We start from the raw sequence: 22,938 nt of genomic DNA, 5'->3' as shown, positions 1-22,938 counted from the left end.
GGTCAACCCCATGACAGGATGTTTGCCTCTACCTGTAATCAGTTAATACTGGCTTTTAGGAATTGTATGGATGATAAAGTACTCACATAGGTGGTAATGATTCACAGTGGCGACATAGGAATGTACAAAACTCCATTATGTGGCTTTGTTAATAATTCCTTGAGAGGAGGTTTCAACAGTCAGCTTTGAAGTTTGTTAAAGGTATAAAAAGCCTTAACACTGATAGTGAGACAGACCACTCGGTGAATCCAGCCATAAGCTTTGCTGACCCGAGTCTCTCCCTAAGGTGCCTTAGGTAATTTTTCTTCTTTGTATTATTCTTTTGTATTCAATTATGCATTGGAAATCTTTGGGCTTATGTATCAAATTAAACTTGTGTTAATTTTAATTTCCTGCTCTACTCTGTTCTTTCTCACGACATCCAGACTGGGTGAGGTTGAGGCTATGTGTTATTAGTGGTAGAATTATTATACCTCAACAATCTGAAACAAGCAAGAAGCAGAAGAAACCTGAAATTGAGTAAATACTTTTTAGATCAACTTTACATAAATTGGTTGAAAACAGATGTTTATCAAATTGTCATCATTTATGCTGAATGAGTGGAGAAATGATGGAGAAGCTTGTGTAAGCAGTGCACAGACTGTAAGAAAAGTCAAATAAGCACGTAATCATTTAATCAGCAGAGCTTTGAAACCTACAAACTCAGGAAGCTGTAATGTGTTTTGTAAGAAAGTCTCAGAACACTTTGAGAAGTCAGTAAGCACAACAGAAACACCCAGAGATGAGGAAAGACCAGTTATGTGGGTGCATGTCAGCTGTTATCAAGACTGTTCTGATTACTGGTGAGTTTAATAGATGCCTCTATAAGAAACGTAATATTATTTAATGCTGCATCAATTAGTAGCTTTAGTTATGTCTGTACTCTGAGAAAGAAAGCTGAGCAGAAAGTGAAGACCACCAATGCAAAACGTGCTAGCAAATCCCTGGTTAGTTTTAGCATACTGTAGAATGTCAGTAGAATTACTCAGGGCTTTCCAGTTTGAATTATTTGTAATATTTTGCACAATGTAAAAAAAACATGGCTGCATTCCTAAGACAAGGTGTTTGTTGATGTGTCCGTCACACTCAAAAGCTCGAAGGAATTCTGTGGTAAATTATGAAGACCGATGATCTTTGTATTTCTATATTACAATTATAATTTTTTTTATTTATAAATATTTTTTCTAAAATTCCTGAAGTATGTCTTGCATTTACATTATTACCTCTGCCAAGGAGGTTATGTTGTTGCCGTTTATCATTCCATCTGTCTGTCTACTTGGAAAATATCTCAAAAAGTAGGCCTAATGAACAGATTTGGAAGAAATCTTCAGACAAGGTCCTACAGGTCCTTCTCAAAATATTAGCATATTGTGATAAAGTTCATTATTTTCCATAATGTCATGATGAAAATTTAACATTCATATATTTTAGATTCATTGCACACTAACTGAAATATATAACAATGTTTTGAATGTTTGCAAAGGAACATCACATTGTGTTACTTGTGCTTGCTACCATTGTTTGTTACCAGCTTTTCTTTAATTTGTACATCAAACTTTCCATCTCTAGTGTGAAAAGTCCTTGCCCCTTTAACAGATTTCTTCAGTTTTTTTTGTGACACTGAATTGTTTCAGATCAGTCAGTCAGTCATTTTCTAACGCTTCTTTCATAGTGGGTTGCGGGGAAGCTGGTGCCTATCTCCAGTAGTCTATGGGCGGTAGGCGGGGTACACCCTGGACAGGTTGCCAGTCCATCGCAGTGTTTCAGATCATCACACAAATTTTAGTATCAGACAAAAAATAACCTGAGAAAAAACAAAACGTACGTTTTTTCAATGATCATTTCATTTATTAAGGAAAAAAAAACTTTCTAAACCATTATTTTAAAGAATAAAATATGTGTAAAAATGAATAACATCATGTCACATGGGTTCTATTAAATAGATTTTTTTTTCCATTCTTCAGGTGAGAAATCAGGTCTTGTAACAATGAACTTAGCTTTCCATAAAATGTGGTTGATCACAGTCAATTAATGAGGGGCCATTACTATTTCACATAAGGCCAGGCTGGTTTGGATGTGTTTATTTCAATAGGTATAAACTCAGGTTTCTTTGTCTGATATTTGTTTTGTAACAATAATGCAAAAACAGTTTATGAACATTGTAGAACTTCAGGTTCTACATTTTACATTTATTTTCTTTACCAAAGATGTTTTTTATTTTCATTTTCAAAAAAGCTATAAAATCTGCACTTATTTTATTCCTATGAATAACAAGCATGAAGGGCTCCTGGGAGGTTCTACTTCAGTGAATGGTTTGACTCTCCTTGCATTCCCTGTTAGGTATAAGCCATTATGTAAAAGGTCACACCCTGGCCACTGGATACTTTATCTGTCATTCAGTGAAGGCACTCAATGTGTTGAGCTGATGTGACTGAAGGCATAACTACACTGATTTTTATAAAAAGGAACATTTTTCTCTTTATTCAGCAAAACAAAAACAAAACTGTTGTTGCTGCTTAGCTTCTTCTGGTTTAGATTTTACTGTCTAATATACAGTAACTGTCAGGATGTGAGATTTTGGACTTTGTTTGTGGTTTGGTGTTTTGTTTTACTAGATGCTCTTGTTTGAAGTTTTGTATTCTTGTTCATCGCTTTTTATGTTCTGACAATCCTGGTTTCCTTTTGCCTCCCTGTCTGTTCTCCTCTCATCATTAGTTTTCCTCTTTTAGTTGTTAATTACTCCGTTTTTGTTTCCTTTACATTCATGGTCCCTCTTAGCTCTGTTTTCTTCTGTTTATCTTTATTCTCCAGTTCCTCCTTTAACAGGTTAGCTTTAGTTACTGTTTACTTTTATTCTAGTCATCATTTCTCCTGTTTCATTCTCAGTTTATTCTTTCAGTGTTTGCTTTTGTAGTCAGGGTTTCTTTATGGTCCCCTTTTTCTTAGGCCTTAGGTTCTGTTGTTTTTCCTGTTCCTTCCAGATTCCTCTGTTTGTTCTATCTTCTGGTTATTCTAGATTTCTTATGTTTTGGTTATTTTACCGTAGTCTCCTGTTCTGCTTGGGTTTGTGTTTATCCTTATTGGTTAATCTGTTCCACCTGTACCTTCGGCCTCCCTGTCTCCTTGCTGCACCTGTTCTGTGTTTTTTGATTATCTGTCCTTTGTTCTCCTCTCACATCCTGCTGTATATGAATTGGTCTGTGCTCTTTGTTCCCTGCTGGTTCCTTGTTGTTGTTCATCTTCACTCTGTTCTGCCCGCCCGCTAGACCAGGACTCTGTTTTATGTTTGCTTTGTTCCTGCAAGGAGTACACATGTAAGTTTTGGATTAATCCTTTCGCACCTGCAGTGCTTTCATTTTTGTTCTTTTGGAATCCTTAAAATAAAGTTTGAAGACTGTTTTTGAAAAGCCGCATCCAGAACCTTGTCTGCATATTGGTCCACACCAAAACCGCATCATGACGGTAACAACTCATACATTAGGAGTTAGAGCTGCCACCAAAGTGTGGTGGGGCTCAAGCTGTGAGATATTCCCTTACTGAGCATTTATGCACTGTTTTAGCTGCACAGGGGACTGAGTGCTTGGCTGATGGGTGCCAGAATTATTCTGTTAGTATCCAATGTGAACAGCTGACCAGAACTAATTTATTATTATAAGATTTCTAAAGTGAAACACCATCAACAACAACAACCAAAACCTAAACATAAAATAATTTTATTTAATACATTTCAGCACATATTTTGGGTTGTGGGCTATCAAGCAAACTAGAATTTTGCATGATAATTACTTTCAGTTTATCATATTTTTCTTCTGTAAACATTTCCAAATTCCTGAGTTATATCTGCATATAAAGTACAGTGCCATGCAAATGGATTAATACTTCTCAGCTTTTTCACATGTTGTCATGTTACAACCACAAACTTCAGTGTGTTATTGGTATTTCCTGTGTTAGACCATGGGTCTGCAACCTGTGGCTCCAGAGCTGCATGTGGCTTGCAAGGTGGCTCTTAATAACTTTGGCCAGAAGTGACAGAAATTGGCCATGCTTTAAAAATTTACAGTAAAAAAAAGGCTATAACATTTTTTTTTTTATCATTGCGGCCTAATGACACAAAATACTTTTTTTTTTAAACCATCACCATAGACATGCAATTGTGGCTCTTTAATGAAGTTCTAGAAATAAACGTTATATAGTTGGAAATTATTAAAGTTGAAAAACTATAAATTATTGAAGGATCTAAACAAACTTTACTGAGTAGGACCGACAGCAAAAATGACTCTTTGGATTGTAAAGGTTACTTACCCCTGTGCTTGACCCACACAAAGTACTGCATAGTTATAAAAAAACAAAAAAACTCTGGAGGAGCTGCAGGGGTCCACAGCCCAGGGCAGGAAATCTGTTGACAGGACAGCTATAAGCCACAAATCTGGCCTTAATGGAAGAGTGGAAAGAGAGAAGCCACTGTAATAAAAACACTATAATAAGTCCCATTTGCATTTTGTCTCAAACCATGTAGAGGACCCAACAAACACGAAGGTGCTCTGATCACCAATCTTTGCCTACAAGCAAAACCAACACCGCACATGACCCCGAGCACCGCATCCCCATTGTAAAACATAGAGGCGTTATGTAATCATTAAATCAATAAAATATTTTCTTCAGCTTGGAAAGGAAAGCTGGTCAGAGTTAATGGGAAGAATGATGGTGTTGAATACAGAGCACACAAACTAATGCATTAATGTGAGGTACAAAGAAAATGTTATATAGGTTTGAATTAAAAACTATCTAAAAAGTTTGATTTCCATTTGTGTTTAGCACCCATAATTTAATACCTTCACAGTTTCAAGTCTTTTGGGGGTATATTTTTTACCATCATTCCACATCTAGAGAGTAAACTTTGCCCATTCTTCTTTGCAAAATGGCTCAAGCTCAGTAAAATTAGATAGAGCATCTGCAAACATCAATTTTCAAGTTTAGGTCCAGGCTTTGACTGGGCTATTCTAACACAAAAATGCTATGATCATTCCATTGTAGGATTCTGGGTGTATGTAAAGTTATGTCCTGATGCAAGGTGTACCTCTGTATCAGTCTCAAGTCTTTTGCAGCCTCTATTAAGAATTGTAGGGCTGCACGGTGGTGCAGTTGGTAGCACTGTTGTCTTGCAGCAAGAAGGTCCTGGGTTCAATTCCCAGCCTGGGGTCTTTCTGCAAGGAGTTTGCATGTTGTCCCTGTGCATGTGTGGGTTCTCACCAGGTACTCTGGCTTCCTCCCACAGTCCAAAGACATGACTGTTAGGTAAATTGGTCACTCTAAATTGCCCTTAGGTGTATGGTTGTTTGTGTGTTGCCCTGCAATGGACTGGTGACCTGTCCAGGGTGTACCCTGCCTCTTGCCCATAGACTGCTGGAGATAGGCACCAGCTCCCCCATGACCCACTATGGAATAAGCGGTAGAAAATGACTGACTGACTATTAAGAATTGCCTTGGGTTTAGCTCCATCCATCTTCCCATTAACTCTGACCAGTTTCCTTTTCCTTGCTGAATTAAAGCATCCCACAACATGATGCCGCTAACATGACTTTGTATGGCTTTCATACATCAGTGGTTCATATTGAGACATTAATTGTCTTGTTGGCCATGTTTTTTTTTTTTTTATTCTCATTTTTTGTGATATAGATGAGGAACTAAGGATGTACTGAAGTCAGTTTGGTTCTAATGTAATCCCCAGCTTCAAGTTTGGATTTGCAAGACAGAGATTTTAATAAATATTTATCTACATAAATATAAATTTAACACACTGTGCATTATTCCAAATTTACAACAATTGTAAAGCATGAAACTTGTTTAAATGGATTTACAATAAGCATCTAACTTATATACTTAAGATACTCACATGTGAGTTGGCAATTAAGGTCTCTTTTTAATTTTAGATTTAATCTACATATGTGTGTCTGTAGTTGTTGTGTTATGAAGCGAGAGGGCAGAGGTTTACCCCTCTAACCACTGGGTCTGTTACAATATGGCAGCTTGGGAGCAGTGACAGAGCTCCTTTTAAGCAAATCAGCAAACCTCTATAACCCAGAACAGAACAAAGTGAATACAGAAAACAGATGATGGGATTGTTAGAAATCAGTATATAGAAACATTCTAGAATAAAATCAGGATAAGCAGGATTCAGAAGACGTACAGAGAAAATGCTGTCATTTCATGAAGTAGTAGTTGTTGATAGCAACATTTGTTGAAAACTATAAATATAGCAATGACCTAAGATATGGTCCATGTAAATGTAAGAACAGCCACTTTAGACAAAAGGTCTGATACCCCTTTTCCTCAAAATAAGAACTAGAAGTCTCATTCTGGCCTAAAGGACTCATGTTGGGTTGTAAGTCATAGGCATGCTTTACGGAACCATGACTGAAACCTGAATAAATCAGAGAATCTGTGTCAGCAAGTACTTGTCCCAGAAATGTTATTTTAAAGTGCAGTCTGTGCATTAAAGCACCCCGCGATCACATCAGTTTGCAGAAGAAATGTCAGGACAGAGTTTGGTCTTATCTGATTGCAACAGAAACAACTGTGGGTTTACAGTCTTCCTGTTTACGCAGCTGGCTTCTGTGACCTGAAAACAATAAAGTAAAAACTCTGTTTTTCAGACTGTCTGCTGATGAGCGTAAGGGGAGATGAAGGAGATTCTGAAGAGAAACTAGGTATGTCAAAAAAGAATGAACTAACTACTTGTGACTATAGCTGTAAATTGGCCTCAAACAGCACCTAGTGCTTGCCATATCACCCTGAATTTATTTCCAAAATGATTAAAAACAATCTTGTTTTCTTGCTGCCAAGCAGATGCTAAATTAAAAATAAACCCTTTCTTTATGTATAGCACAAAAATAGAGAACTTTAGGTATTTAGTGCGCTAATTAGCGAAAATTACATAATTTGGCAAAACTCCGACCACTAGGTGGTGACAAAGTGCTTTCAAAAAGATCATTGGTACATGTGGAATTTGGATCAACTAGGATATATTCATCACATAGGCTGCATCAAGACTAGAGAAGGGGTTGAAGTAAATTTGCAGTAATAGCATAAACCAACAAAGTATTATATATATATATACATCCCACTAATACCTGCTAATGTATATTTCTATCCACCAGTGATGAGATTGAAAGCTCCTTGCCACCATAGCAGTCAGAGTAATGCCCAGTCATGCCTAATCTCTCTAATTTGCACACTAAGTATCAACATTTATTTCTATTGTATGTGCTTTATCTATCCATCCATCCATTGTATGTACCCCCTTGTCCTTGCAGAGTTGCTGGGGGGCTGTTGCCTGTCTCCAGCAGTCATTGGGCAAGAGGGAGGGTACGCCCTGGATAGGTCTCCAGTCCATCACAGGGCAACACAGAGACAACCAGGACAAACTTTATTCCGATAAATAAAAATAAAATATAATTTAAATAAATGCAGGCACAAAGTGGTGAAGCATACTACTCTGAGCTGATCTTATGGTGTTGAACCACTGATTTGGTATGGTTATTGTCTTTATGACTAGACTAGGTTCTGTGTATTTGTCATCATTATATGTATGTCAGTAGTCTACACATTTATGTTGGTGTAGTTTTACAACATCTGTCTGTTTAAAACAGTTTCTTAATTATAACATGGAAAAATAAATCATAACTATCAGTAAGTCTCCTCAGACACATTAGAACTTTGGAAGACATTTAGAGCAGTCATATGTAGTCAGCATATTCAGGGTTCACTAATGGTGTTTAAAAACTACTTGCTAATCAGAACAAGGCCTTTAGAGATTAAATTGTAAAACAACTTAAATTGTATATAAAATACGTATAGTGTCTGAAACTATTGCATCGGAGAGTTGTTTACCTTGTTGCTGTTTTCTCAACTACATGTGTCTGTTCCTATGCTAACTGTGTGTGCTGCTAAAAATATCCTACTAGTGACCGACTGACTCCTTGAAGAGTTCTGTCTCTCTAATCAACAGTTCCTCCTCTTTCTATTCTGGTTCATAAATATATCTTCTTATTTCCCTGGAAAATGACAAGTTGTCTTTGTTTTTATAGTTACTCATTTTTACTTCCTGTAGTGGTCATTTTGGAATTTAGACAGGGGAACTGAGAGTTAAGATGATTAGCAGCAGAATAAAGCACATACAGGTCCTTCTCAAAATATTAGCATATTGTGATAAAGTTCATTATTTTCCATAATGTAATGATGGAAATTTAACATTCATACATTTTAGATTCTTTGCACACTAACTGAAATATTTCAGGTCTTTTATTGTCTTAATACGGATGATTTTGGCATACAGCTCATGAAAACCCAAAATTCCTATCTCACAAAATTAGCATATCATTGAAAGGGTCTCTAAACGAGCTATGAACCTAATTATCTGAATCAACGAGTTAACTCTAAACACCTGCAAAAGATTCCTGAGGCCTTTAAAACTCCCAGCCTGGTTCATCACTCAAAACCCCAATCATGGGTAAGACTGCCAACCTGACTGCTGTCCAGAAGGCCACTATTGACACCCTCAAGCAAGAGGGTAAGACACAGAAAGAAATTTCTGAATGAATAGGCTGTTCCCAGAGTGCTGTATCAAGGCACCTCAGTGGGAAGTCTGTGGGAAGGAAAAAGTGTGGCAGAAAACGTTGCACAACGAGAAGAGTTGACCGGACCCTGAGGAAGATTGTGGAGAAGGGCCGATTCCAGACCTTGGGGGACCTGCGGAAGCAGTGGACTGAGTCTGGAGTAGAAACATCCAGAGCCACCGTGCACAGGCGTGTGCAGGAAATGGGCTACAGGTGCCACATTCCCCAGGTCAAGCCACTTTTGAACCAGAAACAGCGGCAGAAGCGCCTGACCTGGGCTACAGAGAAGCAGCACTGGACTGTTGCTCAGTGGTCCAAAGTACTTTTTTCGGATGAAAGCAAATTCTGCATGTCATTCGGAAATCAAGGTGCCAGAGTCTGGAGGAAGACTGGGGAGAAGGAAATGCCAAAATGCCAGAAGTCCAGTGTCAAGTACCCACAGTCAGTGATGGTCTGGGGTGCCGTGTCAGCTGCTGGTGTTGGTCCACTGTGTTTTATCAAGGGCAGGGTCAATGCAGCTAGCTATCAGGAGATTTTGAAGCACTTCATGCTTCCATCTGCTGAAAAGCTTTATGGATATGAAGATTTCATTTTTCAGCACGACCTGGAACCTGCTCACAGTGCCAAAACCACTGGTAAATGGTTTACTGACCATGGTATCACTGTGCTCAATTGGCCTGCCAACTCTCCTGACCTGAACCCCATAGAGAATCTGTGGGATATTGTGAAGAGAACGTTGAGAGACTCAAGACCCAACACTCTGGATGAGCTAATTTTGTGAGATAGGAATTTTGGGTTTTCATGAGCTGTATGCCAAAATCATCCGTATTAAGACAATAAAAGACCTGAAATATTTCAGTTAGTGTGCAATGAATCTAAAATATATGAATGTTAAATTTTCATCATGACATTATGGAAAATAATAAACTTTATCACAATATGCTAATATTTTGAGAAGGACCTGTATGTGCACAGTCATAGATCCAGTTACTCACAGGCAGTTTTTTCAGGTGAAAAAAATGAAAGAAATGAAACAATGAAAACCTAAACAGCCTTAAGGTGCATACAGTGGCTTGTAAAAGTATTTTACTTTTGGGCATATTACAAACAACACACCTCAATGTACTGTATGTGTAGAATGGAAGAAACACATGGTTTTCAAAGTTTTCAACTAATAAAGATCTATGATCTTTAACTTTGTGAAAGCAGTATTTGCAGTTTCATCTGTGTCAAGTCTGTAAGTATATTTTTACCAGATTTACACATCTAGAGACTGATTTGTGCTCATATTTCTTTTTTTTTTAAAGATATTTTTTTCAGCACTAGTGGCCTTTATTTTTTTATATTTTGACAGTAGGCAGACAGGAAAGAGGGGTAGAGAGAGGGGGAGACATTCGGCAAATGTCGCCAGGTCCGGGACTTGAACCCTGGATAGCCGCTTTGAGGACTATAGCCTCTGCATATGGTCGCGCGCTTTCACCCCTACACCATCAGCGCCACGCCCTGTGTGCTCATATTTCTTTGCAAAATAGCTCAAGTTCAGTCAGACTGGATAGTGTCTGTGATTTTTTAAATATTGCTGCCACAGATTCCCAAAAGGATTTAGTTCTGGACTTTAACTGGGACTTTCTAACACATGCACATTCTATGCATTCCATTGCAGCACTGGCTTTATGATGAGTTATCTATAAAAAAACATTTGAGGCTTTTACAGAACAGCTGCATTTAAACTGAGATTATGTTACACAAAGTTGGACTCTGTTAAATTACGTCCGAAGGCAAACAGTTAGACTGCATTTTATTTAGCGGCATCGTAGTAAAGGAAGCTAACACACATGCAGACCTAACTTATCGGATTCTTATTTGCAAACCATAAAACATTTCCTCCCACTGCAGAATTATAAGTGGCTTTGTGTAGGCATATTACATAGAATCCCAATAAAATACGATCCCAGGGTCATAAATACTAATAGTAAGAGTTATGAGAAGAAATCTCTTAAATACACCTTGTGTTGAGTAATTGTTAGCTTGGCACTCCCATAGTAAATTTGTTTCTAAAACTAGAAAAGAAGAACCATCACCTTCAATTCTAAATAAATCAGCAACATCAGAAGTACACAGAACATTAAAGCCTTTCTTTCATAGCAATAGAGACCCAACAGCTATGTGCTATGTACAACTATCTTTATGTCTCCCAAAGATATATTGTGATTTTTTTTCTTGGCTCAAACACTTTGCCTAATTTTTCTTACTTCAGTAAGAACTGAAGCCTAAAAACTGATGGTGAGAATTTATTTTACCTGAGTAGTCCTGGAAGATTGGCCAGAAGGTCCCCTTCTGAAAGTTTGCAGGACTTATCTCAGTCAGGACCTGTATAGATGTTCACTTGGATGATTATTATTTCAACTGGTAAAAGGTTTTCTGTCTAAAGAAGTGATAAGAATGTTTGTGCTGTAGTTTTTGTTGTGCGAGGATCGTAGACTTGGCTGCGCGCTGGTGAGTTCAGTGTTTTTTCTGAACCTTTGCCGTCTGCTTACCGTTTTTTTTAATGCTCCAAGGACATCCGGTAGAGGTGGAGGAATATTAACTGTTTTAAAGAAACAATTTAACTGCAAACAGCTTCAAGCACCGGCTCTTTTCGCAAGTTTTGAACTGCTTCTTTTTGAGCTTGGTCGCTCTCAGGCGGTTATATGCACTGTGATTTAGAGACCTCCGAAATACAACAGAGATCTTTAAGACTGAACTCTCTGACTTTTTAGCTGAAATATTGCTCAAATATGACCGGGTTGTAATTGTTGGGGATTTTAATATTCATGTGTGTTGCCCTAAAAAGTTGCTGGCTCAGGAGTTTTTAAACCTTATTGAGTGTTGTGGGTCCCACACATCTACAGGGCCACACACTTGATTTAGTTTTGTCTAATGGTCTTTCAGTTTTTAATTTAGAAATTGGGGATATTGTTTTTTTCTGATCACAAACCTGTTTAATTTCACACCTCTCTTGCTTATGAGTCTAACATTCCCATTGTCGAACATTTAACTCTTCCACTGCTGCTCTCGTGTCCTCTGCTTCAAATAATAACACTGTTACTTACTTTGATTTCTCTTTGTGTTTTACTACACAAGAGCTGCTCTCTCATTATCAGGAGTCTTGTGGTAAGATCATGGATCTAGTGGCTCCCTTAAAAACCAGGTACCCTAAACTCACACTTCAGCCTTAGTTAAATGAGACCACCCGAGCAACCAGATGCCAGTGAGCACAAATGGAAGAAGGAGAAACTACAGGTTTCTTTTATCATGCTAAGAGCATGTTGGAAATTTTACTAAACCACTGTCAAATCAGAGAAAAAACTAATATTTTTACCAAATCATTGCCTCAAGCTGTCACAATCCCCGTGTTCTTTTTAATACCATTAATTTGATTTTAACTGTGCCTCGGTCATCCAGCACAAAGGCTTCTTTGGACACTTGTGGTGATTTTATCCAGTACCTTGTTGAAAAGAATGAGTCATCCTAGGTCTTCAGTTTTTTATTGACCCTTTGTCTTTGTCCCTTGCTCAGCTGTCTTCCACCAGTTTAAGCCCATTTCCCTTGCATTTTTTGAAGATGTTGTTGGTCATATGAAACCATCAGGTTCCCCAGCTGACCCTTTCCCTGAATCATTTTTAAAGAAGCTTTACACTCTAATGGACCCTCCTTTCTTGCTATTATAAATAGCAGTTTTGCTACAAGTCTAGTCTCTGATGCAAATCCATCAATTAACTTGACCCCTCAGTCTGTTCAAATTTCAGACCAATCCTCCATGCTTCCCTTTCTCAAAAAAATGCAGCTTTTGATACTGTTGACCACAGTCTCCTCATATTGCGGTTGGAGCACTAGGTTGGGATTACTGGAGCAGCATTAGAGTGGTTCCACTCTTAACTGAGCGACAGACACTTCTCTGTCAATGTTGGTAATTGTTTTCCACTTCAGCACCTCTTGCCTGTGGGGTTCCACAGGGGTCAATTCTCTGGCCCCTTTTCTTTTAACTATACTTGCTTCCTCTAGGTTCTATTCTGAGGAAACACGGTTTTCTTTCATTGTTTTTCAGATGATTCTTTTTAAAGTTTTAATGATAAAATGACTGAAGTTATTGTATTCAGCTCTAGCTCTTTTCCTGCGAGCCTTGGCTCCCTTGAGCCATATCTTAAGCAGTCTGTAACACATCTGGGGATGATTTATACTCTGTTTTTAAGTTTAATATGCAGATAACTCTGTTTTGAAGAATAGCTTCTTCCAGTTAAGGCAGATTACTAAACTTAAGTCAGTATTAGCCACACCTGATTTGAGAAAATAGTCCATGCCTTCATTACAAGCCGACGTAATTACTGTAATGTACTTCGTGTTGGCATCAGTCAGGTTTCCCTTTCATGTCTCCAGCTTGTCCAGAATGCTGCAGCTCAGCTTTTAACTGGAACTCGTAGGTTTTGAACATATTTCACATTTCATTTCGTTTTATCCTCCCTTCACTGACTCCCTGTGGGTCGGAGAATGGACTTTAAAATTCTCCTGTTGACCTACAAATGCCTAAATGGCCTTGCACCCATGTATTTATCAGACTTACAGGGGTTGGACAATGAAACTGAAACACCTGTCATTTTAGTGTGGGAGGTTTCATGGCTAAATTGGATCAGCCTGGTAGCCAGTCTTCATTGATTGCACATTGCACCAGTAAGAGCAGAGTGTGAAGGTTCAATTAGCAGGATAAGAACACAGTTTTGCTCAAAATATTGAAATGCACACAACATTATGGGTGACATACCAGAGTTCAAAACAGGACAAATTGTTGGTGCACGTCTTGCTGGCACATCTGTGACCAAGAAAGCAAGTCTTTGTGATGTATCAAGTGCCACGGTATCCAGGGTAATGTCAGCATACCACCAAGAAGGACGAACCACATCCAACAGGATTAACTGTGGACGCAAGAGGAAGCTGTCTGAAAGGAATGTTCGGGTGCTAACCCGGATTGTATCCACAAAACATAAAACCACGGCTGCCCAAATCACGGCAGAATTAAATGTGCACCTCAACTCTCCGGTTTCCACCAGAACTGTCCGTCGGGAACTCCACAGGGTCAATATACACGGCTGGGCTGCTATAGCCAAACCTTTGGTCACTCATGCCAATGCCAAACGTCAGTTTCAATAGTGCATGGAGCGCAAATCTTGGGCTGTGGACAATGTGAAACATGTATTGTTCTCTGATGAGTCCACCTTTACTGTTTTCCCCACATCTGGGAGAGTTACGGTGTGGAGAAGCCCCAAAGAAGCGTACCACACAGACTGTTGCATGCCCAGAGTGAAGCATGGGGGTGGATCAGTGATGGTTTGGACTGGCATATCATGGCATTCCCTTGGCCCAATACTTGTGCTAGATGGGCGCGTCACTGCCAAGGACTACCGAACCATTCTTGAGGACCATGTGCATCCAATGGTTCAAACATTGTATCCTGAAGGTGGTGCCGTGTATCAGGATGACAATGCACCAATACACACAGCAAGACTGGTGAAAGATTGGTTTGATGAACATGAAAGTGAAGTTGAACATCTCCCATGGCCTGCACAGTCACCAGATCTAAATATTATTGAGCCACTTTGGGGTGTTTTGGAGGAGCGAGTCAGGAAACGTTTTCCTCCACCAGTATCACGTAGTGACCTGGCTACTATCCTGCAAGAAGAATGGCTTAAAATCCCTCTGACCACAGTGCAGGACTTGTATATGTCATTCCCAAGACGAATTGACGCTGTATTGGCCGTAAAAGGAGGCCCTACACCATACTAATAAATTATTGTGGTCTAAAAGCAGGTGTTTCAGTTTCATTGTCCTACCCCTGTACTTCAACCTTATGTTCCTCCTCGGGCATTTAGATCATCTGATCAGCTGCTTCTGGTTGCCCCGAAAACTAGGTTGAAGCTTAGAGGAGATTGAGCTTTTTCAGTTGCAGCTACTAAGCTATGGATTAGTCCCCCCTCTGATATTAGACAGGCTTCTTCACATCCTGCTTACACCTATGGTGGCAGGATAAAATAGGTCCTTGTCAGCCAAGTGTGTATTTATACAGGGATTGGAATATATGAAAGGGAAACAGGAAGCCATGGACAATTACTTAAAGGTTCCTAGAAAGTCAGATTATGCCAACGGTGAGTTTGATAAAAGGGCAATTACAATTTTAGGTTTTTCCACTAAATAAATGTGCCCAGATCAAAGGTTGGATTTTGTGAAATAATGCTCTTACATTATAAGATGCATTTATTTGAGAGCTTTTAACACTTTTTAACCAATGGTGCTGATAAATATGTCCACATATGTTTTTCTTACGTAAATGAAAAACCTTTAAGACGTGAATCAAATCAAATGTATTTATAAAACACATTTAAAAACAACAGATTGTTACCAAAGTGCTGAAGAACAGAAGGAATAAGCAGAGAAAAGACTTACTAAAAAAATAAATTAGCTTAGAAAAATAAGCGTATAACACAGAACAATATAATACTAAGACAACTCACACTGGTGTAGAAGTCAGAGATAAAAGATGGGTTTTTTAAAGAGATTTAATGTTTTTCATGTTTCCTCAGAATAGAACCAAGAGGAAGCAGATAAGGTGAATACAAAAGGGGCCAGGGAATTGAGCCCTGTGAAACCCCAAAGGTAAGAGGTGCTGAAGTGGAAAAACAATTACCGACATTGACCGAGAAGCGTCTGTCTCTCAGGTAAGAGTAGAACCACTTATGCTGCTCCAGTAATCCCAACCCAGTGCTCCAACCATAATATGAGGATACTGTGGTCAACAGTATCAAAAGCTGCAGTAAAGTCCAGGAGTACAAGGATCACAAACTGATCAGCCTCATTTGCTAAAAAAATATCACAGATCGTTACTAATGCTGTTTCAGTGCTGTTTAATTGTTGAAAACCAGACTGAAAAGTAAAAACAAAATTCCATTCTCATTCAAAAAAGTATTTCATTGAATAAAAAATAATGTTCTCTAAGATTTTTTAGAGAAAGGGAAGCTTTGAGATTGGTCTGAAATTTTAACAGACTGAAGGGTCAAGTCCAGGTTTTTTAATTTATGGATTTACTATTTACTAGGACTGAGGTTTCCAAAACAAATGGTGAAAATGTACAAAAGCACCTGATGCTCACTTTTAAGCACATAGTTAACAGGCAGATTTTGACCGAAGTCCATTCCACACGAGGGATGTTTCTCATTGACCCACTGTAACTCCCTGCCCTGGAAGATTGCCAGATGTACAGGATTCAGATTGCAATCTCTTGTGATGCAACTTACTTTGCACACAGGAGCATGGCACTGTGAATCAGACCAATGAGTAAACATGTTGTGAAATCAAGCGGGTCTCTTTCATTTACGCAAGTGGATAAAATTGTTGGTACCCCTCGGTTAATGAAAGAAAAACCCACAATGGTCCCAGAAATAACTTGAATCTGACAAAGGTAATAATGACTAAAAATTATATGAAAATGAACAAATGAAAGTCAGACATTGCTTTTTAAACATGCTTCAACACAATTACAAAAAAAAATAAACTCATGAAACAGGTCTGGACAAAAATGATGGTACCCTTAACTTAATATTTTGTTGCACCACCTTTTGAGGCAATCACTGCAATCAAATGATTCCTATAATGGTCAATGAGACTTCTGCACCTCTCAGCGGGTATTTTGGCCCACTCCTCATGATCGAACTACTCCAGTTGTTTCAGGTTTGAAGGGTGCCTGTTCCAGATGGCATGTTTCAGCTCCTTCCAAAGATGCTAAATAGGATTTAGGTCAGGGCTCATAGAAGGCCACTTCAGAATAGTCCAATGTTTTCCTCTTAGAAATTCTTGGGTGTTTTTAGCTGTGTGTTTTGGGTCATTATCCTGTTGCAAGACCTACAACTGAGACCAAGCTTTCTGACACTGGGCAGCATATTTCTCTCTAGAATCCCTTGATAGTCTTGAGATTTCATTATACCTGCACAGATTCAACTCACCCTGTGCCAGAAAAAGCAAAGCAGCCCCAGAGCATAACAGAGCATCCTCCATGTTTCACAGTAGGGACAGTGTTCTTTTCTTGAAATGCTTAATTTTTCTGTCTGTGAACATAGAGCTGATGTGCCTTACCAAAAAGTTAAATTTTTGTCTCATCGGTCCATAGGACATTCTCCCAGAAGCTTTGTAGGTTGGCAAATTTCAGTCTGGCTTTTTTATGATTTGTTTTCAACAATGGCGTTCTCCTTGGTCATCTCCCATTAAGTCCACTTTGCCTCAAACATCGGATGGTGTGATCTGACACTGATGTTTCTTGAGCTTGAACTTCACCTTTATTCTCTTTAGTGGTTTTTCTGGGTCTTTTGTTACCGTTCGTATTATCTGTCTCTATGTTTTGTCATCAATGTTCCTCCTGCGGCCACGTCCAGGGAGGTTGGCTACAGTCCCATGGACCTTAAATTTCTGAATAATATGTGCAACTGTGGTCACAGGAACATGAAGCTGCTTGGAGATGGTCTTATAACCTTTACCTTTAGCATGCTTGTCTATAATTTTCTTTCTAATCTCCTGAGACAACTCTTTCCTTTGCTTCCTCTGGTCCATGTTGAGTGTGGTACACACCATGTCACCAAACAGCGCAGTGACTAAACCTGTAGCCCTATATATAGGCTCACTGACTAATTACAAGAATGTAGACACCTGTGATGGTAATTAATGGACGCACCTTGATTTAACATGTCCCCTTGGTCACATTATTTTCAGGAGTACCATCATTTTTGCCCAGGCCTGTTTCATAAGTTTATTTTTTTAAATAATTCTGTTGCAGCATGTCTGAAAATCAATGTCTGACTTTCATTTGTTCATTTTCATAGAATGTTTATTCATTATTACCTTTGTCAGATTCAAGTTATTTCTGTGACCATTGTAGGTTTTCCTTTCATTAACCGGGGGGTGCCAACAATTTTGTCCACGTGTGTACATTTTAACACATGCTGCATGGCATTAAAGAGGGGGGCGGAACATAAGCAGGCTTTTCTTAAACTTATGTTCTACTTAGTCACAGATGCTTCATGTTTACTGCTGCTTGGCATCAACTGATTGTTTTGCTTCCAGACTTCAAGTACGTTTTGATCGGAGGTGGGATTGGCCTCGTCTTATCTGCTCTGTTTATTCTGTCAAAGATCTGCATGATCAGGAACCAAGCGCAGCAAAACTTTCCAGGTGAACATATAATTTATCCTCCCAAGTTATACAGGTCCTTCTCAAAATATTAGCATATTGTGATAAAGTTCATTATTTTCCATAATGTCATGATGAAAATTTAACATTCATATATTTTAGATTCATTGCACACTAACTGAAATATTTCAGGTCTTTTATTGTCTTAATACGGATGATTTTGGCATACAGCTCATGAAAACCCAAAATTCCAGGAGTTGCTGAGGTCCACTGCTCAGGTGGGGAAATCTGTTGACAGGACAACAATTAAACTCTACAAATCTGGCTTTTACAGAAGAGTGGAGAAAAGAAAGCCATAATCAGTCCTGTCTGTAATTTGCAACAAGCCATGTAAAAGAAACGGCAAATGTGTAGAAGAAGATGCTCTGGCCAAGTGAAACCAAAATGGAATGTTTTGGCCTGAATTCACCATATTCACAGTGAAATATGGTGGAGGCAGCATCATACAGTGGGGATGCTTTTGTTTAGTAGATACAGGGAAGATGGTCAGAATTGTTGGGAGGATGGGTGGAGCTAAAAACAGGACAAGATGTGAAGCTATAAATGCAGTGACAGATTCCACACAGTGTTTCCTCAGCAAGGCTGATGCCCACATGTTTTTTAGGTTTTTATTCAGAATAAAAGGTATATTCAGGTATCCTTTCCCTCCTACATCTTAATTATGTACCACTTTGTGTTGGTCTGTCAAAACAATTGCAATAAAATACACAAATTTGGAGTTGTAACTTGACAAAACGTGAAAAGTTAAACAGGCATGAATATTTTAGTGAAGCACTTTAAATTTGCATATTCTGAAGGCATAAAGTTAAAACAATAGGCTCAGTAATTTTTTTTTACTCTCAACAACAGCTGCAATCGGTCCTTTTGAGTCATCTCAGTCAATCACCTGGCAGCGATGTCCAATGACAAGTGGTGCTCAAGGTCAGACAGAGTCCAGATTGGTGTCTGTGTGAGAAGTCAGACATGTTACTTGTATTTCAGCAAGAATATCAACATTGAACAGTTCCTCCTTTTCTACCTCCTTCATGGCATGTATCACTATGGAGCTGGTAATACATATCTAATTGCCTGTTTAGTCCTTACTGTCTAACAAGGTTTGTAAATAAAATATATTATGCATGTACCAGAACATGTGTTTGTATTTGTTTTTTAACTAGAACACATTGCCCGAGCAGCAGTTTTTAACAATTCCACAAGAGGGCAGCATGCACCTTTGAAATCCCCTTGTATTCAAACCACCAGAGAACTCTAGACAACAAAACATAGCTATACTGAAATATAATGCTTTTCTTAAACATTTTATTTGTTAACATACTGCGTACACAATTTCAAACATTTACTTATTATAACCCCAGCAAGGATAAGTGGGTATACCAAGTGGATGGATGTATGGATAGATGGATGGATGGATTTTTTTCTGACCAGATATTCTTTGTTAATTTTGAATCTTTAAAGCTTGTATTCACTCAGACCTGTGTGTCATACTGCTCAGATTGGACCTGCAGAGGTTTGGTGGTGTTTTACCTTCACAGCATTTGATACATATCAACATTTGAGACCTTTGCCAAGTTTCTCACAGTGTCTCTTCCACCATGGAATAACATCCAGGGAAATCAGTGAAAATTATCTCTAACAGCCCAGAGAGTGTATTTGTAAACAGAGAATAATAAGTAGCAGATTGAATGATTTCTGAAGGATGAAAAATTAAAATGCGTGATTTTTGTAACACGAAAAATGAGTCTGTGAGAAAGCTGTCAAAGGGAAAAAGACAAACAATTAAAAAGTGCTATAATCTACCAGTCCCACTGTGCACACCCTTAAACTAATATCTTGTGAATTCTGCTTTTGATTTAAGTTCAGCATTCAGTCTTGCTAAGCTTAAATTTAATATCAACAATAATGAAACTATCCATCCATCCGTAGTCTACACCCACTTGTCCTTCCGGGGTTGAGAGCTTGTGACTATCTCCAGCTGCCATTGGGCAAGAGGTGGGTACACCCTGGATGGACTGTCAGTTTATCAAAGGGGCAACACAAAGACACACAGGGCAAATAACCATGCACAGACACACTCATTCCTAAAGGCAGTTTAGAAAGAGCAGTTAACTTAACAGACATGTTTTTGGACTGTGGGAGGAAGCCGGAGTACCCAGTGAGAACCGATACATTCACAGGGAGAACATGAAAACTCCATGTAGAAAGACACCAGGGTGGGATTCAAACCCATGGCACCTTCTTGCTGCAAGGTAACAGTCCAACTGTGCCACCATGCAGCCCAGAATAAATCTAATGAATCTGAAACAAATTTCAGCTGCCCTTCAAAAAGTTTGTTGACATTGACCATTTGGATATTTTAGCTGATGCCATATGGATAAATCACATAGCATCAAAACAACCTTTTGTTTGCAGGTATCAGTTAGAAAAATGGTACATAAAAATCCACAGCATTAAATGTATGCCATGACACATGGAAAATGGTCATGAATAATTGAAAAAAATATGGGACAACACTGAAGTTCCCCAAAACTGATGAAAGGACAAGATGGAAACTGGTGAAGGAGGCTGGCAAAAACTCAGCAGCAACACTAATTGAGACATAGGAATGAAGGGAAGAAAGTACTGGTAATGTTCTGCTCGTGACAACAATCTCCTGTGTTCTCAATATGTCTGGACCACAAAGGAGGGTGACAAGATAGAGGACTTTATTCTAAAGAAAATAGCACGCCTAGGGCAATGTCTCCTAGAACCTTGTGGGAGAAAATGTCATGGTCTGATAAAACCAAAATTTAACTTTTGGCCCACAATTCAGACACAATAAAACACGGTGGTGGCATGATCATGCTGTTATGTGTTTAATTATAAGCACTCCCTAATACCAGTCAGTTTTGACCCTAAACCTTTAGACATTTGGGGATTTCATTTTTGAGGATTACAGAAACTCCGGGCACTCATTCTTCAAACAAAAGACCAAGTTCACCAGAAGAAAAGTTAGGTGTTAGAAAGGGCTCGCTGGAGTCCAGACTTTAAAATCTGAGAGAAAATCTTTGGAGTCACCTGAAGAGGGCTATTGATAAGAGTTCACCTTTACAACCTGACATATTTTGGGAGCTTTCACAAAAAGAGTAACTATCCAGCATGCTGACAGGATCTAACCAAAGAGGACTAAGTGCTGAAATTAAATCCATAGGTACTTCACCAAATGATTCTTCGCTTGCATTATTTCAATTCATTCATGTTTATTAGATTATGTTTAGGTGTTTGTTGCTCTCCTGGTTTCCTAGGTTAGATGTTTTAGTTTGTATTTTCCTGTTACATCTCTGTTTATGTTCTTTTGGTAGTCTCAATGTTCACTAATTTTTGTTCACTTAGATGTTTTCTGTTACCCCTCTGCACGCACTGCTCATCTGTGTTAATTAGTCACTCTCCCTCAGTTCCCTTCAGTCCTTCTTCTACCAGCTGCTTCTCATTCCCTTCCGATTAGCTCTGTAGAGTGGTTCATTATCCACTCTTCCTCAGCATTTATTTTCTTTAGTTATCATTGTCCCCACTGATTCCTCCTGGTAACTACCCTGTTTGCTGCCTGGCTCCATGTCCATTGATTCCATGCTACTGTTATCTCCCTGCCCATTTCTCACCTGCCTGTGTTCCTGTTCCTGGTCATCTTGTAAGTCTTTTTATTATTAAACCTTTTTTTCATATATTCCATTACACTCTACATTTGGGTCGTACCTCAACACACTTTATGACAGATATAGCCTTTGGTCATGACATTTACCCTGTGTATAATCAAAATGTGCCATGGTGCACAACATAAAATTAACGTAATGAAAAGAAATCAAACTAAATTGTATCCTTTGGTCTCCAACTGGAGGAATTTTACTGAAAAAAGTAATCCATGACAAACTATGTAGACCAATATGGAAAAACATTAATCTATTAAAAACTATGAATAAAAATACGCATTAAAGAATTATCAATGAAAAACTGTTCCCTGATGAATACACTGAACACCTCACAGCCAGGGTCGTGAGCTACTCTATCGGAAACAAATGAGCATATTGTACTATCACAACATCCCTTCCTTCTTTTTACACACACACACACACACACACACACACACACACACACATAACATACAGGTGTTGGACAATGAAATTCGTCTTGGGAATGACATATACAAGTCCTGCACAGTGGTCAGAAGGATTTTAAGCCATTCTTCTTGCAGGATAGTGGCCAGGTCACTATGTGATACTGGTGGAGGAAAACATTTCCTGACTCGCTCCTCCAAAACACCCCAAAGTGGCTCAATAATATTTAGATCTGGTGACTGTGCAGGCCATGGGAGATGTTCAACTTCACTTTCATGTTCATCAAACCAATCTTTCACCAGTCTTGCTGTGTGTATTGGTGCATTGTCATCCTGATACACGGCACCACCTTCAGGATACAATGTTTGAACCATTGGATGCACATGGTCCTCAAGAATGGCTTGGTAGTCCTTGGCAGTGACGCGCCCATCTAGCACAAGTATTGGGCCAAGGAAATGCCATGATATGGCAGCTCAAACCATCACTGATCCACCCCCATGCTTCGCTCTGGGCATGCAACAGTCTGGGTGGTACGCTTCTTTGGGGCTTCTCCCGGATGTGGGGAAAACAGTAAAGGTGGACTCATCAGAGAACAATACATGTTTCACATTGTCCACAGCCCAAGATTTGTGCTCCTTGCACCATTGAAACCGACGTTTGGCATTGGCATGAGTGATCAAAGGATTGGCTATAGCAGTCCGGCCGTGTATATTGACCCTGTGGAGTTCCCGATGGACAGTTCTGGTGGAAACAGGAGAGTTGAGGTGCACATTTAATTCTGCCGTGATTTGGGCAGCCGTGGTTTTATGTTTTTTGGATACAATCCGGGTTAGCACCCGAACATCCCTTTCAGACAGCTTCCTCTTGCGTCCACAGTTAATCCTGTTGGATGTGGTTCGTCCTTCTTGGTGGTATGCTGACATTACCCTGGA

At 39.0% G+C, this 22,938-nt stretch overlaps 1 protein-coding gene and 1 long non-coding RNA gene across 4 annotated transcripts in view; both read left to right on the top strand.

Moving 5' to 3' along the window:
• The first annotated feature begins 247 nt into the window (after window positions 1-247).
• LOC124874905 lies at window positions 248-18,797 on the top strand. 2 transcript variants are annotated; one of them, XR_007039910.1, is made up of 5 exons: window positions 248-295; window positions 6,693-6,746; window positions 15,266-15,400; window positions 17,793-17,900; window positions 18,768-18,797. It is a non-coding gene; the product is annotated as an uncharacterized LOC124874905 (long non-coding RNA). The 2 variants fall into 2 exon arrangements; XR_007039909.1 differs by lacking the exon at window positions 248-295 and adding an exon at window positions 3,111-3,353.
• A 2,665-nt stretch (window positions 18,798-21,462) lies between these two features.
• vstm4b (V-set and transmembrane domain containing 4b) overlaps window positions 21,463-22,938 on the top strand; it is a 34,715-nt gene continuing 33,239 nt past the window's right edge. Inside the window, exon 1 of one of the 2 annotated variants that reach the window (XM_047378086.1) lies at window positions 21,463-21,582. In XM_047378086.1, the coding sequence (XP_047234042.1) occupies window positions 21,507-21,582 (76 nt within the window). In that variant the 5' untranslated portion in view covers window positions 21,463-21,506. The remainder of the gene's footprint in view (window positions 21,583-22,938) is intronic. The other variant, XM_047378087.1, reaches the window with a different exon arrangement.

The sequence above is a fragment of the Girardinichthys multiradiatus genome, chromosome 10 (assembly GCF_021462225.1).
Source record: "Girardinichthys multiradiatus isolate DD_20200921_A chromosome 10, DD_fGirMul_XY1, whole genome shotgun sequence".
Lineage (NCBI taxonomy): Eukaryota > Metazoa > Chordata > Actinopteri > Cyprinodontiformes > Goodeidae > Girardinichthys > Girardinichthys multiradiatus.
The sequence above is the reverse complement of the archived record's forward strand: the minus strand, read 5'-3'. Positions and strand labels throughout refer to the sequence as shown.